Genomic DNA, 18760 nt, shown 5'->3' on the forward strand with positions numbered 1-18760 from the left:
TTCCCACCCCTCTTCCCTCCCAGAGCTGACAAGCAGTTTCAGTGGGTTATACATGTATCATTGTTCAAAACTTATTTCCATATTATTTATATTTGCAGTAAAGTGATCTTTTAACATCAAAACCCCAATCATATCCCTATCAAACTAAGTAATGGAACACATGTTTTTCTTTTGCATTTCTTCTCTGGATGTGGATAGCGTTCTTTCTCATAAATTCCTCTGAATTGTCCTGGATCATTGCATTGCGAATGTGCCATAATATTTCAGTTTCTGTGTACAATGTTCTACTGGTTCTGCTCCTCTCACTCTGAATCAATTCCTGGAAGTCTTTCCAGTTCCCATGGAATTCCTCAAGTTTATTATTCCTTTCAGCACAATAATATTCCATTACCATCAGATACTACAATTTGTTTAGCCATTCCCCAATTGATAGAAACCCCCTTGTTTTCCATTTTTTTTGCCACCACAAAGAGCACGGCTATAAATATTTTTGTACAAGCCATTTTCCTTATTACCTCTTTGGAGTACAAACCCAGAAATGGTATGGCTGCATCAAAGGGCAGGCTGTCATTTAAAGCCCTTTGGGCATAATTCCAAATTGCCCTCCAGAATGGTTGGATCAGTTCACAACTCTTACCAACAATGCATTAATGTCCCAATTTTGCCACATCCCCTCCAACATTTATCACTTTCCTTTGCTGCCATATTGGCCAGTCTGCTAGGTATAAGGTGGTACCTTAGAGTTGTTTTTATTTGCATTTTTCTAATCAGGAGGGATTTAGAACACTTTTTCATATGATTATTGATAGTTTTGATTTCTTCATCTGAGAACTGCCTATTCATATCCCTTGACCATTTGTAGACTGGGGAATGGCTTGTTTTTTGTAAATTTGACTTAGTTCCTTATATACTTGGGAAATTAAACCTTTGTCAGAGAATTTTTTATAAAGATCCCCCCCCCCCCAGTTTGTTGCCTTCCTTCTCACTTTGGTTACATTGATTTTGTTTGTACAAAACCTTTTTAATTTGATGTAATCAAAATAATTCATTTTATATTTTGTAAAGTTCTCTATAACTTTCTTGGTCTTAAATTCCTTCCTTTCCAAAAGATCTGACAGGTAAACATACTATTCTATGTTCACCTAATTTATTCATGACTTCATTCCCTATATTTAAGTCATTTAACTATTTTGAATTTATCTTGGCATAGGGTCAACAAACATTTGTTAAGCAAGAACCTTCTTCAAGGGGACAGTTAGGTGGATCAGTGAATAGAGTTCCTGGCTTGGTGTCAGGAAGACTCATTTTCCTGAGTTCAAGACTGGCTTCAGATACTTACTAGCTGTGTGACCCTGGACAAGTCACTTAACCCTGTTTTCCTTGGTTTCCTCATTGATCAAATGAGCTAGAGAATTAAATGGCAAATCACTCTAGTATCTCTGCCAAGAAAATTTCAAGTGAGGTCATGGAGAGTTAGACGCAACTGAAATGATTCAACAACAACACCTTCTTCAAGGCACCTGTGCACAAGTATAGAGATAGAAAGGCAAAGCTAAAGCTGTCTGTCTTAGGGAGCTTTCTTTTTATTGCACCTGTAAGAGCATGTTGATGAAGATAATATAAGATTCGGGGAGATTTTTTATGGGTTTGTGCCTATTTTAACATAAACTTGGAGAGGTTTCCTGGATATTAGAAATGGTAGATTTGGGATTGCATTTTAAAGCATGAAGGTAGGAAGGACATTAGTTAATTCTGCTAGAGTGGAGATGCCTTCCTCCATCTTTAGGAAGTATCAGAATTTTATGATGTTTCTAGAATCACCATGAGAATTAGATAATATGATAGATATGGTGGAATCCTGGGTTTAAAGACAAGAAGACCTGATTGCAAATCCTGCCTCAGACACTAATTGTATGACACTGGACAAGTCACTTAACATCTCAGTCTCAGTTTCCTCCATTACAAAATGGGAATAATAATAACAGATTATTGTGTGGCTTAAATGGCATAATCTAAAGCACTTTGCAAACTTTAAAGCACTGTGTAAATGCTATCATAATCTTAGATTTGGAGCTGGAAGATCATAAAGTCCAAACTCCTCATTTTACAGATGAGGAAACTGAGTAATAGAGAAGTCAAGTGACTTGCTCAAGGTCCCACAATTAGTAAGGTGAAATCTGAACCCTTGTCTTCCTGACTCCAAATCTATAGACATCTCACAGTGTCATGATGCCTCTCAAGCATCAAGTTACAGAGACATACCCAGACCATCTTAATTGATATAATATAGTTCTAGGACCATAGGATCAAGATTTAGAGCTGAGAAGGCACCTTAAAAATCTAGCCACACCAAAAAAAAATATTGCCACACCCTCTTTCCTTTTACAATCAAGTCAAGTTAGCAAACATTTATTACTTATCAACGATGCATCATGCACTATACTAAAGAAACTTGGGCCCAGAGAGAGAAAATTATTTGTTTAAGACCATACAGGTAATAAATGGCAGATCTGGGATCTTATTAATTAATGTCCATTAGAGGTTCAGAAGCCTAGGAAGAAGGATATATCTATACAATTATTCTGAATTTATAGTCACAGATCATGGGAAGCTCCATAGAGTTTAACACTGGTCCATTGTTTATCAAACCATCCTTGGATAACCATTTTACCTGAGTTGACATCATTAGTGAGTCTCATTCTTCTAAATTCAACCCAATTCAGAAAGTATTTCTTGAGTAAATAGTAAGTACTTAGCAGTCCTATGCTAGAGAGATAGAAGAAGTCCTATATTCCTACCTTTGAAGAGTTCACAGTCCCCTAGGGGAAATATGAAACAATTATAGAACCATGTACAATTCAAAATGATCAAGTGAAGGAGTAAATTAAGGACCAAGAACACACATGTGACAAGAAGAGATGGGGCTACCCTATACCAACAGGATGCTAGATTAAGTAGGTGTCACTGTATATTCAAAAATCTTCTTATGCTTTCCTTTATCCAATCTCAAAATCATCTCCATTTTTTTAGCTTCAGGAGCTAACACCCCTGAAACAGGAAAAAGTATTCATCTTGGACCTATTCAGAACTCGTCATATTGCCATAATCACCATCATGTCTTTGATGCTGTGGTAAGTGTCCAGACTATAACCTGAAAATGCATGTCTACCACGAAGAAACATATAGTTGGGGTTGGTTTAAATCAAGAGAAACAGTAGACACTAGGGCTTGAATTCATATCAGTGACAAATAAGAATAATTATTCCAAGTGATTCAGAATGGAATATAAGGGTGGCAGCTGGGTGGCTCAGTGGATTGAGAGTCAGGTCTAGAGATGGGAGGTCCTAGGTTCAAATCTGGCCTCAGACACTTCCCAGCTGTGTGACTCTGGGCAAGTCACTTAACCCCCATTGCCTAGCCCTTACCACTCTTCTACCTTGGAGTCAATACACAGTATTGACAGAAGGTAAAGGTTTAAAAAAAAAAGAATGGAATCTAAGTTCACTTTTAGGAGCTTGATGATTATATATATATGCATATATATATATATATTTGTTTTATATAAATTCTTGATTTTAAGTGACAAAGCAGGCTACTAGAATTGTGTCCCATAGCAACTAAACCTTTGGTTCTGTAATGATTAAAATAGTGGAAGACATAAACTGTTGCAGATAAAAGAGTTGGAGCCTTAAATTGTGACCACAGAAAATATGGTTTCAAGACAGTGTCTTGTTTTAAATCAAATATAAGGTGGTCTCCAGGGAAAAATTCCCAATTATTAAATATACCCAAGTCAACTGGGTTTTATAGAGATTTTAATTCATACAAATGAGGAATTAAAGAAAGGGAGAGAGAGAGAAAAAGGAAATAATAAGAAAAAGATAGGCCGGCCCAGGTCAGCCCTGGCCAGCCCAGGCCCAATCCCTAAGAGAGAGATCAGTCAGTCTTTTATCCACTCACCACAAGATTTGTCCAAGCAAGGATTCTAGTGTTCAGAGAGACACCGGTGCAGCTTTGGCCAGCTGCCATCTCCCGAGAGAGTTTCTCTGAGACTGTTCAGAGTCTCCTCAGAGGGAGTTCCAACAAGGGTCCCCTGCTCTCAGTTTCTCATCTCCTTTTAAAGGGAATTTTCTCCTATGTCACCTCCCCTAAGTTCTCACATCTACCAATCACAGTAGATGTTTTCCAAAGGACAGACCATTCTTAATTCACACCTAAGAAGGCTTAAACTTTTGATTAAGTTCACACCAGAAAAATCTCTGAGTAAGTCTCTCACCTCTTTGCTCTTTGTAAATTCACAAGTTGCCTGACCTTTATAGGTACTTAGCACCCTTTTGTATTAGATCTAAAAATAGGCACAGCTTAAGAACTTTTGTCTTACTATAAGTATGGGTTTAAGTATTTTTCATTGTTCAGCAAGGAGTTTCTTCCCCTAAAGCAGGCTTAAGTAGGGGTACAGTAGAGGTCTCACATTCCTGATCTAAGTTCCTTCATTGTTCAAATGGGGAATGGTCTTAACCAAACCTTATGAAGTAGGGTCTGAGAAATTTTAAGGTTCACAGTTCAGGGTGCCAATGACTCAGGGTAGTGACATCATGGGGGCTCAGGGAAAGCAAGAAAAGTAGGAAAGAAAATGTCATTCCATGTGGTACAGCTCCTCCTGGGCTCCTAGTCCCAAGGGCCTGGGGCCTGACTTCCTTCTTAACCCTGATGGGGCTGGGCCAATGAGTCAACCCCTCTCCCAGAATGCCTGTTCCATGGCTCCCCCTCCCCAAGACCTGCAATGAAGTTTGCTTCAAGTACATTAATTCCTAGTTATAGTTTATTATTTATAGTTACAGTCTTCTCAATTCCTTTAAGGTTAAAAACAAGAGGAGTGAACTGACTAGTATCTGATTCAAGGCTATTAATTTTAAAGTCAATTCTAGAGCTGATCTAGAAATTACAGTGTTGGATCAGAATAAATCAGTCTAAGACTCCCCAATGCCATAACTTGATATGCTCAATGATATTATTTTAGGTTTTGTTTTTTTTTTAGGGAGTGGGGAGGTATGATACTTTAAACTTAAAAATGACCTTGGGACTAAGTATAGGATCTGAGGGTGAAGACTATTCCCCTGGGAAATAAAGTAAAGGAGAGGTGTAGACCAAGGTGATCAGTACAACAAGTAGATAACTAGGAGCAAAAATATTCAAGTTGTATCTTCTGCATTTTGAGCTTATATCATTTCTCAGAAGAAGATCTGCTTCACAAAGTTTCATTATTTCTATTATGTATAATTATATAGATTCATGAAAATATTCTAGATTATTCCCTGTTGTGATTATAACATGGTAGATGCTACATGGCTACTACTGTTTCTGCTGCTACTATTTCTATTTCTATTACTGCTGCTGCTGCTGCTACTATTATTACTACTCCTCTTGCTGTTGCCACTACTATTACTGCTTCTTCTTCTCCTTCTACTACTACTACTACTACTACTACTACTACTACTACTACTAATAATAATAATAATAATAATAATAATAATAATATTGCTACTGCTACTACTATTTCTGACACTTTTCCTACCATTGCTGCTATTACTGTTACTATTGCTGTTACTACTGCTACTGTCACTACTGCCACTGCCACTACTACTACTACTTCTGTCACTGCCACTACTGCTGCTGCTATTACTACTACTATTGCTCTTGCTACCACTACTATCACTGATGCTACTGCTACTATTGCTGCTGCAGTTACTTATCCTTATTCAGTTTAGAAATAAATATAACATTCCATGAACAGTAAACATATATTTAGAAAACTTTGATGGATATATATGCTAAAAGGTCCTATTTCCTGTTATTAGATGGCTTTCTAAATTTAGACAAATTATCATATATGCCTGTCACAAAAGCCAATAGTTACCAGATGGTACACCTCAGATTTATAATTTTCCTTTTTCTTGAAAATGTCCCCTGAAATATAAACCAGAAACCACAATTGTCATATGTCTCCCAGGGCAAAATCTAAATCTGTTGTTCCTTATATTCCCAAATCAATTATATATGTATACATATATGCATATGTAAGGAGACATTTTCATTTCATAGTACATATTTTTGAACAGTCCTTGACACTTCCACAAGTTGGGCTCCTTCCAAAGTACTAAAAGGAGGGAGTGCCTCTAGACAGAGGGCTTTGCAATAGGCATGCCCATTTTACAGCACATACATTTTTGGGCTACAGTAGAACAACTGTGCCTATAGATAAACAACTTCCAAACTGTAAAGTTACCCAACTTCTTGTAAAATACTGTTGCAGAAGATTTTGAGTAGGAAAAGTTCAAGAATAGGAATTAGAAGACCTGAGGTCAGCTTGCTATTCTTCTGCTTGACTCCTCTGTGACACTGAGCAAGTCACTTAAGTTCTCTATATTTTCTCTAGGTTTTTTCATCTATAAGTCCCTTGTAACTCTAACCCCATGATTCTAGGATCATTTGTTCAGGGAGTCCAGGAGCCAGATTTGATATTGCAAAATGATTAGTAGTGTCCAAAAGTCTCTACAGAGTATTCTAAAAATCTTAGTGCAGTTTTAAGCTATTCATAAAAAAAATCTTTATAGTACATACTTTCAGGAGAGTTGAAACTTTTTAAGTTCTCTTCTTTTCTGTTACATTGTTGTTATGGCTAATAGGATTTTCAAGGCATATGAAAAGTTTTTTTTTTTCCATAGAAGGCATACTTGGTATCTTAGTTCTGTTCCAAGTCAGCGTCATTATTTTATTTTAAACTATTAATATAGTTTTTAATTCAGGGTTTAGGGTTGGATGAGTATCTTAAATATAGTCCACAAGGAGAGGAAGAAGAAAGAGAGACAGAGAGAAAGAGAGGGAGGGAGAGGAAGGAAGGAAGGAACAAACAAACAAAGAGGAGTGTGGGAGGGAAGGAGAAGAGGAAGGAATGAGAAAAGAGAGAGAGAAATACATAGATGAGAAAAGGAATTTCAGAAGTGAATAATGGCAAGTAGGCCAGTGTTGGTGTTGTAACATTAAATTAAAACTAAATATACTTTAAAAATCAAGTTGTATGCAGTTCATATACAATTCTCACAGTTTTATTTAAAGTCCTTTTTCTTTTCTTCACTGTATATGGAGGTGTTCATGCTTGTCTAGTTAATAATTTTTTTAAACATTAAAGAAACAAATAAGGCACTATTTTTTTTTCAAAATTCACTTATAAGTTTAGGATCTAGAGGGGATTCCAATGGTGGTGTGGAAGATAAGGGAAAGGAAGAAATATTTATATCTTTTTACTATGTGCCAGGCACTGTGCTAAGTAAGCACTTTATAAATATTATCTCATTTGATACTTGCAACAACCCCACAATTCCCATTCTACAGTTGAGGAAACTGAGGGGAAAAGTACTTAAATAACTTGCCCAGGTTCACAAGGGTAGTAAGTGTCTGAGGCCAGCACTGAATTCAGATCTTCCTGACTCTAAACCCAGCACTAAAGGAAATTAATAGTAAAATTCAAAGATAACAGAGTTGATCCATAGATACTGGGATTAAACAACTATAGAATCCCAGACACAAAATATCTCACTACTTTTCTAGTGCTATGCTTTCAGAAAGATAATTAAAAACTCAACCATCAGCAAGGACAAATAATGAAGTAAACAAAATAAGGTACAAAGTCTCCAAGAAAGACAAACCTTTAGCATTAACAGAGTGTTGCCAACTAAATTAACAAGTAACTCATAAACAAAAATGAATTTGCCCTGTGCCCTTTCCCAGTCATTCTGGAGGTTTGTTACCTTTGCCTTTGTTTCCTTTCTTTAAATAGTTGTAGGCAGTGTGTTTATAGTTCTGAGGCTTCAGGTTCTAATTAGTATCATTTATTCTAGGTCTTCCTTTATTTCCACATTTTGATGGCTTTTTACAGCACCCACAGGGCCCTGTTATAATCATGTACCATAGTGCTGTTAGTGCGTGCCTAGTCCTTGGTCAAATGAGCTATTTCCAATTCTTTACTATTTATAAGGCAACTATGGATGTTTTCACACAGAGAGATAATTTTATTTCTTTGTACAATATCTATAGGATAAAGTCCTAACAATGAAATTTCTGGTATGGTTGGCTTTGTGACTCTTACTGTCACTGTCAAATTGCTCTAAAAATTATTTGCACCAAATTTTATTTAATGAATAGTACAATAGACTACGTGCTTGCCCACAGTCTCACAGCATTTTGTTTTTTACTATTTTTGCATTTCTATTCTGTGTGGGGTAGTGTCTTATAATTAGCTCAATGTGCATTTCTCAGTTATTAAGGAATCTAGAAATTGTTAACGGTTATTAGCAATTGGAATTCCCTGGATTGAATTATACCTGCAGAAAGATCTCAAAGAGACCAATAACTTAGCGGATTCACTTATTTGGCTTAACTACTCTATACCCAAATGAATTTCATTAGCAAATGTTAAGATTTTAAAAATCTCAAATCTAACCAAATGAGATCACTTGAGTGGTAAAAACAAATGTAGAGGGTTGGATTAAAATGTCTAATTCTCTTCCAAAAGACTCGTGCTTTCTAACCTACTATAGGCTTGGTCTTCTGCCCATTTCTTCATGATATAAAAGTTCTAATACTTCTCTCACTAAGGATGTTTTTCATACATTCCTCAGAATCTGGAGACTCTGTTTTCTGACTCATCATATACTTAATAGCAACAATTCATATACTTTCAAAGTATAGTTATTTTTTTCTGCACAGAACAAATTCTGATTGAAAGTTAACTATAGAGACAGTTAGGTGACTCAGTGAATAGAGAACTGGGCCTGCAGATGAGAGGTTCTGGGTTTGAAAGTGACCTTAGGTACTGCCTAGCTGTGTGACCCAAGACAAGTCACTTAACCCCAATTGCCTCAACCATACCACATTTCTGCCTTGGAAATTATTTTGATTCTAAGACAGAAGGTAAGGGTTTTTAATAGGAAGGAACAAATGAATGAATGAATGAACGAACAACTAAAGAAAAGAAGAAAAAGAGAGAATGAGTGAGGAAGGAAGGAAGGAAGGAAGGAAGGAAGGAAGGAAGGAAGGAAGGAAGGAAGGCAGGAAGGAAGGAAGGAAGGAAGGAAGGAAGGAAGGAAGGAAGGAAGGAAGGAAGGAAGGAAGGAAGGAAGGAAGGAAGGAAGGAAGGGAGGAAGGGAGGAAGGAAAGAGGGAAGGAGGGAAGGAAGGAAAGAAGGAGGGAAGGAAGGAAAGAGGGAAGGAGGGAAGGAAGGAAAGAAGGAGGGAAGAAAGGAAAGAGGGAAGGAGGGAAGGAAGGAAAGAAGGAGGGAAGGAAGGAAAGAGGGAAGGAGGGAAGGAGGAAGGAAGGGAGGGAAGAAGGAAGGAGGGAAGGAGGGAAGGAAGGAAGGAAGGAAGGAAGGAAGGAAGGAAGGAAGGAAGGAAGGAAGGAAGGAAGGAAGGAAGGAAGGAAGGAAGGAAGGAAGGAAGGAAGGAAGGAAAGGAGGGAGGGAGGGAGGGAGGGAGGGAGGGAGGGAGGGAGGGAGGGAGGGAAGAAAACTGTAAAGAGCAGCCAAGTAGGGAAGAAGACAGAGCACTAGTCTAGAGTCAGAAAGACTCTAAATCCACCCTTAGGGCATCACTTGACCTCTTTCTTCCTCAGTTCTTTCATCTGTAAAATGGGGGTAATAATAGCACCTACCTGCTAGAGTTGTGAAGGTCAAATGAGATGTATGTGAAGCACTTATCATAGTCACTTGGCACACAATAGGTACTATATAAATGTTAATTGTTATTGTTATATACTGTAATGGTAGAATTTTTAGGCTTCTGGGAGAGATTATAATATTGTAATGGTTACAAATGTGGCTACAGGATTTATGTAATATTGAACAATGGCCGCCAAGGAATTTACTTATGAAATTCCTAAAATGAAACACTCAAGTCAGAATGGAGTTTATGGAGGTTTAATCACACTGGGAGTAGAGAAGGGAGAGGGAGAGAAGGAGAGAAGAGAAAAGGGAAAGGGGCTACTCAACCTCTGGCCAAGGCAGAGGGAGTTTTAGGCCCAAAGGCCCAGGTGGAAAGAATCAGTCCTTAACTCACGTGACCGATCTGAAGGAAAGCTGTCTGCGGGCGTCCTCTCTGTCCAAGCTCCTAACACCCACTGGCGTCTAGCTCTCTCCACAGGAAGTCAGCGAATTCCAGAGGCTGTTCCCTACCTCACTTCCTGTGTCTCACAAATCCAATGGTTGGCTCTAGCTTGGCTTAGGACAGCCCAGGTGGGCAGTTAGTTATTTCTGATTTGTCATTGACTGGCGCATGCCCGTGTAGTGTGGGTGTGCACAATTTTTGGGTGCTAGACCAAGATGGAGACTTTTAAAATTCACAATACCCACCACACAATATTTAGTCCACATTTTATGCAACTTTAGCAATCTGGGCCTTTCATTGTCCTTGTTTCAAAATATATCATTTCATGTCAGAATTTAACTGTAAGTAGGCATTTCTCTATTACCCTGCTACCCATGTATTTCTTTCTATCTTTTGGTTTATGAATAACTGTATGCTATTTTTTTACTTGTGACTAAAAAACTCCTCCTTAAATAATAGTGATAAAAGATTGAAATTTTATAGGATAACAAGAAAAACTAATCTGTCCTAGAAGTAGAATCAATAGGTGGTAGAAGTTAGCAGCCAGAAAGTGCCTCTGGGACCCACCCTGGGCCAGGATGAGATTGGTATGATTAAGCCCTTTTCATTTCTGTTCCTTCTGTCTTTCAGGATGCTAGTATCTGTAGGTTACTTTGGTCTTTCCCTCAACACTCCTAATTTGCATGGAGATGTCTATCTGAATTGTTTCCTGTCTGCTGCCATTGAAGTTCCGGCCTATGTGATAGCTTGGCTTCTGCTTCGAAAACTTCCCCGACGATATACTATTGCCGGGACACTATTCCTGGGCGGAGGGGTTCTCCTTTTCATTCAACTGGTACCCATTGGTGAGAAGTTTAATTGATATCATACACTAATTTTACAGGAAGAAAAAAAATTAAGCCTTTTTTTCAGGCCATTAAAATGTCATATCTACTATACACCCTCACAGCTTTCAGTCTTTTCACCTCCTAGGAAAACAAATGAAACTAATAATCTCCTTTGCCACCATGAAGTTAGTCTTAGTTTTAAATACGTGAATGATGATTGAATTCAGTTCAATTGTATATGTTTATTATGGATCTATTATGTGCAAGTTAGGGACAAGTAGGTAGTAGAGTAGATAGAGCACTGGAGCTCTGACTTGGAGAAGGAAATAACAAATTGGAGAAGGAAATAACAAATCATTCAATTGCATTTGCCAAGAAAACTCCATGGACAATTGAGCAACTAACTGAACAACATGAGCAAGTCATATGGGCACTGGAAGTTCAAAGACAAAATTCCACCTTAGAATCAATGCTGTATATTGGTTCTATGGCAAAAGAACTTTAAGTGCTAGGCAATGGGGGTTAAGTGACCAGCCCAGGGTCACATAGCTAGGAAATGTCTGAGGCCAGATTCAAACTGAGGACCATCTATCTCTGAGCCATCTGGCTATCCCCTGCCTTGTTAAACTGGTTAACTCTAAGGTTATGGTTGAAAGGAGGAAAGTGAAGACAGAAAAAGATGATAGCCTGGGAGAACAGGCAAGAACAGAGGGATTATTGATGAAGATGAAGAGCAAGTTTAGAGAAGTAAAACAGTGGGAGAGAAAAAAGGTAAAATTATTATCAGAGGAAAGAATTTCAGAAGTTTAAAACACAGGACATCTAGTTGGTACAGTGGATAAAGTGCCCACCTGGAGTTGAAAAAATTAATCTTCCTGAGTTCAAATATGGCCTCAAATACTTACCAGCTATGTGACCCTGATAAAGTCACTTTGTTTCCTCACCTGTAAAATGAGTTGGAGAAGGAAATGGCAAACCACTTCGGTATCCAAGAAAACCCCAAATAGGGTCTCAAAGAGTCAGATATGACTGGAATGATTGAACAACTAACAAATGATTCCTATTTTATTTATTTATTTTTTAAATTCTGTCCTTAAAAAAATACATTTCCATATATGCAGCAAAATGCCAAAAAACAGTTCTCTTTTAAAGGTTTTTTTTTTAATTTTGACCATAAACACACAAAAAGAACATTTTGTATATAGCAAAACACAAAAACATATATTGTACATGAAACCATCAACTGATACAGTTAAGCAAAACAAATCTGTACAGTGGTTGTATCTCAAAGTGTGCCTCTTTCTGCATCTTGTGTCTATCACCTGTCAGAAGGTGGATAACATGATTTATCCAAGGTCTTCTGAATTAGGCATTGCGCTGATCAGAATTCTTAAGCCTTCCAAAATAAGCCTTGATTTCTTTACAAGGTTGCTACTGTCCATGTAGAGTCTTCTAGTTTTGCTCACTTCATTATGCATCAGTTCACACTACCTAGGATTTTCTAGAATTATCTCTTTTGTCATTTTTGATGGTATAATAATATTCCATTTCATTCATATAATACAATTTCTCCAGCTATTTCTCGATTGTCTGTGAGGCAATCCAAGGCACCCTCTTCCCTTTAGATTATAGTTCTTTGATTTTTTTTCTTTCCTTCGCCCCTTTAACTCCCTTTTCAAGATCAAAAAGTTTGTTGTACAGCTTTCCTTCTCCAGTATTATCCTCCTTCTTAACTCTTCTGCCAGATCCTAACTTGTTTCCTTGTTGAATATGGTCTATTTTCACACAAAGCTGTGGGAAGGTGGGTTCAACTCTCCTTTGTCCATTTCAGATAAAAGTAAGGTTGACCTTACGCCTGCTACTCAACCCACTCCCCCCCACTGCATCTCTTCCTTTATGCTTATAAACTCTTCTTCTCACTCAACTTAACTGATACATAGCAAGTTATTCCTTCTTAACACACTATTGCATTCTGTCTTTTACCCTCCTTTATCTTTGTCCTCTTAAAACCCTCAGAACAGAACCAATCTACCCCTCAAGACTTCCATCTAACAGTGACTGCCTTCATCCACACTGTCTGAGAGTGATGTGTTTTTAAATTCATCCAAGCCCCAGGGCTCTTTAGTAACCATGGCGGTCTGGAAAGTGTCAGTGGTGATCTCCAAATTTTATGAGTTCCCTTGTGCCTCATTTCCATTGATCCATTTTGTGGTAGGATTAACTTTTACAAAGGAATATTTACTTCAAGTATAATAAAAATAAAAATACAAACATCCCACCCTAACAGTGGGGGAATAAATTGCTTCCTGTACCATCTCAGTCCTTGGGAAGGCCTAGGGATCAGATTCAAAGTTTAGGTCAGTTTCAATTTTGACCCAGTCCCACCAGGTTCTAATTTCAAAGCCCCTTTTGGCTCAAGTTCCAGGTCTTCTCTGTTGAAGGCCAGAAGCAACAACCAGCCTAGAATGCTGCCTCCAAAAGTTACTGTGATTTGAGCCTGGATCCTAGAAGCAGTCTACTGCCTGTGGCTATAACTGAAAAAGGTAAACAAAATAGAACAAAACCCCAAGCCTGTTTCTCTCTGTACTCCACAGCCTAAAAGAGAGGAGAGGCTGACCTTTCCTCAGCTCAGCTCAGTTCATTGCTGTAAATGAACCGGATTTTCACCCCACTTCCATCCCATTGACACTTCCAGAAAGAGATAAAGAGATCGTGCCAGGCTGGTGGTTTAGAAGACCATACATGAACTAATGCAGAATGACCAGGCAGAACCAAGAGAGAATTGGATGCAGTAATAGCAATTGTTTGAAGAGTAACTGAATAACCAAGATCTGAGCAATATGATCACTACCAAGGACTTACAAAGGAAAATGCTATCTACCTCTAGATATATGGAAGTATGTGTGGTATGTTCTCATGTGTGTGTGCACGTGCATGCCTGTGTGTATGAGTGTGTATAAATGTTGAATTCCTCAAATGTGGGTTTGAGAGGGAAGGAGACAACTCAAACTCAGAATATAATAAAAATGCATAGATGGGGGAGGGGGAGCAGCTAAATGGGTCAGTGGATGGAGAGCCAGGCCTGGAGATGGGAGGTCCTGGTTTCAAATCTGGTCTCAGACACCTCCTCATGATTGTGAGACCCTGGGCAAGTCACTTCACCCCCCTTGCCTAGCCCTTACTGTTCCTCTGCCTTGGAATCAATATACAGTATTGATTCTAAGACAGAAGGTAAGAGTTGTGTTTTATTTTTAAATAAATATAGAGATAAATGAATAAATAAGCAAAAGATAATAGTTTCTTCTGGCTGCTCAAAGGAAAAAAGCTGTTTCTATTTATGTGATAAGGGAATGGAGAATGTCTTCTCCCAAAAGCAGGCTCCACCATCTTAAGTTATCTGAGCATGTGGAAAGTCCATAATTTAACTCACTCAATGACCTTTAAAGACATGATGGTTATGAAGAAGTACATTTCTTCTCCTTTAGAATGTCAACAGTATATCATTAGATGTCTCCTTCCAATTACACAAATAAATTGACCTTTCTAGGTTTCTCTGCCCCCCTGTGTTGATTTTCAAAGGACTTATTCACTCTTGTCTTTTTGTTAGAAATGCTTAAAAGTCTTCTTTTGTGTGAAAGATCCACATTTTTCCCCTATAGGATGATAACTCAGCTTTGTAGGGTAAATTTTTTGTTTGTTTTAAGTCTATATCTTTTGCCTTTTGGAATATTATATTCCAAGACCTCTTATCTTTAGCAGAAGCTGCCATGTCTTGGGCAATTCCCAATCATAGTTTCTTAAGTATCTGAACTAGTTCTGAATTTTTTTTAAGGAAACAATATTGGGTTTTACCTATGATATTCCTCGGAATTTTCTTTGGGGAGTTATGTTCAGGAGGTGATTGGTGTATTCTTTCTACCTTTACTTTGCCCTCTGGTTCTAGTGGATCTGGGTAATTTTCATTTATGATTTCTTGAAATATATCATCCAGACCTTTTTTTTATGAGTGGAGAAAATCATGGTTTTTCAGGAAGTCAAATGATTCTTAAATAATTTTTACTTGTTTTTTTAGCTCCATTGTTTGTTTATAACAGATATCTTATATTTTATCCAATTTTTTTCAGTCTTCTGATTTTATTCTATCACTTCTTGCTGTCTTACAGAGTCATTGGTTTCTATTCAGTATAATTTAGTTTTCAGTCCATTTTTTGGGCAAAGTTTACAATTTTCTGTTCTAAGCAATTTTTTCTCCTTCCAATTCCTTCCTCTAGAGTTCATATATATTTATTTTTATCATTTTCTTCTTTTCATCAATTCACATAGTCCTTATGGGAAATTCATTTTTTTTCCCTTTGAGTCTCTGCATTTATTACAGTTATTTGCTTCTTGTTTAGAGAGATTCATGAATCTATAACAATATTTAATTGTGGTCAATGTTTTATTTGACTAATTCATCTCTCTAGTTTTTAATTTCTTAATTGGGGCTTTATACTAGGGCCAGGTTCTGATTCCTCCCATGTTTTGGTATGAAATAATTGGTCTTGCTTGATCTTGCTATGAGTGACCTGGGATCTTATGTTGATCTCCACCTCCCACAGCTAGGCCTCTCTGGATCTTTGAGGTTCAGAATACTGAGCCTTTAGTGTGTCAAGACAGTGCTAGGAACCTTAGAGTCCAAAGACCTATGGTGTCCTAATCTGAGTGCTTCCATGCCACTCCTCATGCCTTCCAAGGACCTTTCCCTCAATCCTTTTTGGAGGAGCCCTCCACTCTTTTCCATCTCTGGATATAGAGCCCTGCAGACTTCATGTGTCTCTGGTACTGGGGAGGCTATTGACTTATTGCCCATTTTGCACTCATACTGACTTTGCTGGTATCCCTTTTCCTATTGCTAATGGGCTTCTAGCTGACTTTTTTTTTCCATTCCATAAAAGATTCCATTTCCATAAAAGATATCACTATAATAGTTTCTCATTTGATTTCCTGATGACTATTCAATTTGGTGCAAATTTCAGGGTTTTGCTGGAATAGGTATGTGAGAGCTGGTCCCTTCTATTCAAGCAGACATTTTTGTGACCATTCCATCTTGGTGGCTGAGACAGAGAGAAGACAGGAGTCATAAGAGTTGAAAAGTTCAAACTGAGATGCTAGAATACTAAAAAAAAAAAAAACCATCAACATGAATACTGAAACCACTAGGGATAAAGGTGTAGACATTGGACAAAAAAGAATACTTGGAAGCCAGCACTGAGATAAGACGGGAAGCTAGACTGGAGTCAAAGAGACAACACTAACACCTGGATGATGTGATACCAATGGAGTAAATTAAAAAGATCAAGAAGTGACTGAATGATAGAAGCAGAAGGAGGGTCTCAAAGTGACAATGGAGAACAAGAAGAATGTTGAATGGTCCTCTTGGTCCATTATGTTGTTGGGTATGAGAGAAGGGTGAACCAGCACTGAAGAGATCAGGAAGCCAAAATTCTGTGAGCACTACAATCTAAATCAGCAAGCTTTTGTTGAGTATCTATTACATGCAAGGCATCGTGGGAGGTATTGAGGATACAAAGACAAAAATAAAAATATTCACCTTACTCAGGAGCTTACTATTGGATTCATGAGTTATGACTCAGAGCTCTTTTTGGTCAGCATTGTCCAAAACTCACTAATCCCAAACCAGATCACTTTTTGGTCCTATTTGAGATCTCTGTGCCCTACATAGTGTTCATACTTCCTGGCTAACCCTCTAATGTTCCTTTCAGACATACTTGGGAGCCAGACTCAACCTACCCACCCAGAACTCACTGTCCAGAACTTAGGAGCCTCAGCTTCTCAAGGGCTCTCACAATTCAAAGGCCCTTCCAGAAAAGTGTGAAAGAAATATGTGTAGGATACAGTGAAAATATGTTCATGCTAGAGGTGAAGCACCAGAAGACCCAATGGAAGAGAAGAGCAAAGGAGGAAATAACAATTGAGAGGGATAGGTGTGGATTGAATAAAGGTGAGGGTGCAGAGAGAAAATAGCAAGGGGAAGGGTTTTTTGCTCCAGCAATTGCAACTCTGAATCCCAGGGATGAGAGGAACAGAAAATAGGAATTTGCTCACCTTGGGGTAAGACAATACCAAATATAGAGAAGACCATAGCCTAAATAAACATCAGATTTTTGTTAAAAATTTAAATGTGAAATTGTTTTTGCTGCTGGTATCTTCCAAGTGGAGCCCCCTGGTAGATTTTCTGAGGCATAGTGGAGTCACTGGTAATGATGATCTGGAAAGTCTTGTGGTAAAGGTCTTTGAGGCCTTCCCAGGTGGGTACTTCAGTCTTCAATCCCTCTTGCCACCAACAGATATGTTCTTGGCAATGTGATGGTGAAAGTACCTGGGACAGTGGCAGCCAGTTCACTTCAGCCTTGCTTTGATAGAGATCTTTTAGGTTAATTGGAACAGGGACAGGAGAGTAAATTGTAGTGACAACTAGGAAGGCTGTATGGTGAAGGACCTTTAGAACTAACATTTTTATTGCTATGGAGTTGAAAAGTCTCTTCCTTCATGCATTTATTTTTTCTTAAACCCTTACCTTCTGTCTTAGAATCAATACTGTATATTGGTTCCAAGGCAGAGGAACAGTAAGGGCTAGGCAAGGGGGAGGTGAAGTGACTTACCAAGGGTCATAGAGCTAGGAAGTGTCTGAGGTCAGATTTGAACCTAGGACCTTCCATCTCCAGGCCTGGCTCTCAATCCACCAAGCCACCCTATTGCCCCCTCTTTCCTGCATTTAGATAAAACAGTCTCCCATAGGAGGAAAATCTGATTGGGAGAACATAAAACTGCCTAATGGAGGCATTCTGCACACAACTACTTGGCTCCATGGGATAGATAAGGAGCTCCCTGAACCTTTAGGTGTACTCTTGGAATCAGGAATGCAGAGTCCTCAAACCTAGCTTTGTCTCTATACCTGTTTCTCAGAGATATGTATTATAGCATGGTGTAGTAAAAAGGAAGCCCAATATTTGAAATCAGAGGACTTGGGTTCTGCCACTTGCAAGTTCTATGATCTTTAGGAAACCCTTTTCCTCTCAGGCCTCAGTTCCCTCATTTGTAATATGAAAGAGTTTGACAATGGGAATTCTAAATTCCTTTCTAGCCCTAAATCTGTGACTCATGATTCCTATAAAGGTATTTTTAATCCTATGACCTCCTAAGACATGGTTTTATCAAGTAGTAATAAAAATGGCATTTAAGTAACTTGTGGATAGAACACTGGACTTGGATTTAGGAAAACCTGAATTCAAATCCTGCTTCATATACTTGTTAGCTATATAACTCTAGGCAAGTCATTTAACCTGTCCAGCTTAGTTTCCTCATCTGTTAAAGGATAATAATAGCACCTACCTCCCAAGGTTGTTTTGAGGGTAAAATGAGTCTTCTGGATGTACTTGTCACTGGATATGACTCAGGCATGGCAAAGGAAGATTGCTTTGTACTTTGTACTACTCTTGTCCAAGATCCCTTATGATTTAGGACAAAAAGAAATTACATATATATGTATATATATATATATATATATGTCTAATATAATGCTTTGTAAAACTTAAAGCATTAAATAAAATGCTAGCTATGTCATTAATGTTATGGCATTAATTGTGAGAGGTAATAAATAGTGCATACTGCCTGGGTTCAGTGATTCTCAGGCCAGAGCTAAATATCAAATTCAACAAATTTCGTGGCAAGGATTGACCCTTTTGGTTTTTTCAGGTTGCACAGTTGTGTTCAACA

General features: G+C 38.1%; 1 protein-coding gene across 1 annotated transcript in view; it reads left to right on the forward strand.

Annotated features, from left to right (window-relative positions):
• Nucleotides 1-18760, forward strand: part of SLC22A4 (solute carrier family 22 member 4) — a 109924-nt gene that overhangs the window by 75668 nt on the left and 15496 nt on the right. Inside the window, exons 6-7 of the mRNA XM_001366034.4 lie at nucleotides 3031-3131; nucleotides 10788-11002. Coding sequence (XP_001366071.1) covers nucleotides 3031-3131; nucleotides 10788-11002 — 316 coding nt within the window. The remainder of the gene's footprint in view (nucleotides 1-3030; nucleotides 3132-10787; nucleotides 11003-18760) is intronic.

This window comes from Monodelphis domestica, chromosome 1 (genome assembly GCF_027887165.1).
Source record: "Monodelphis domestica isolate mMonDom1 chromosome 1, mMonDom1.pri, whole genome shotgun sequence".
In the NCBI taxonomy this organism is placed as follows: Eukaryota; Metazoa; Chordata; class Mammalia; order Didelphimorphia; family Didelphidae; genus Monodelphis; species Monodelphis domestica.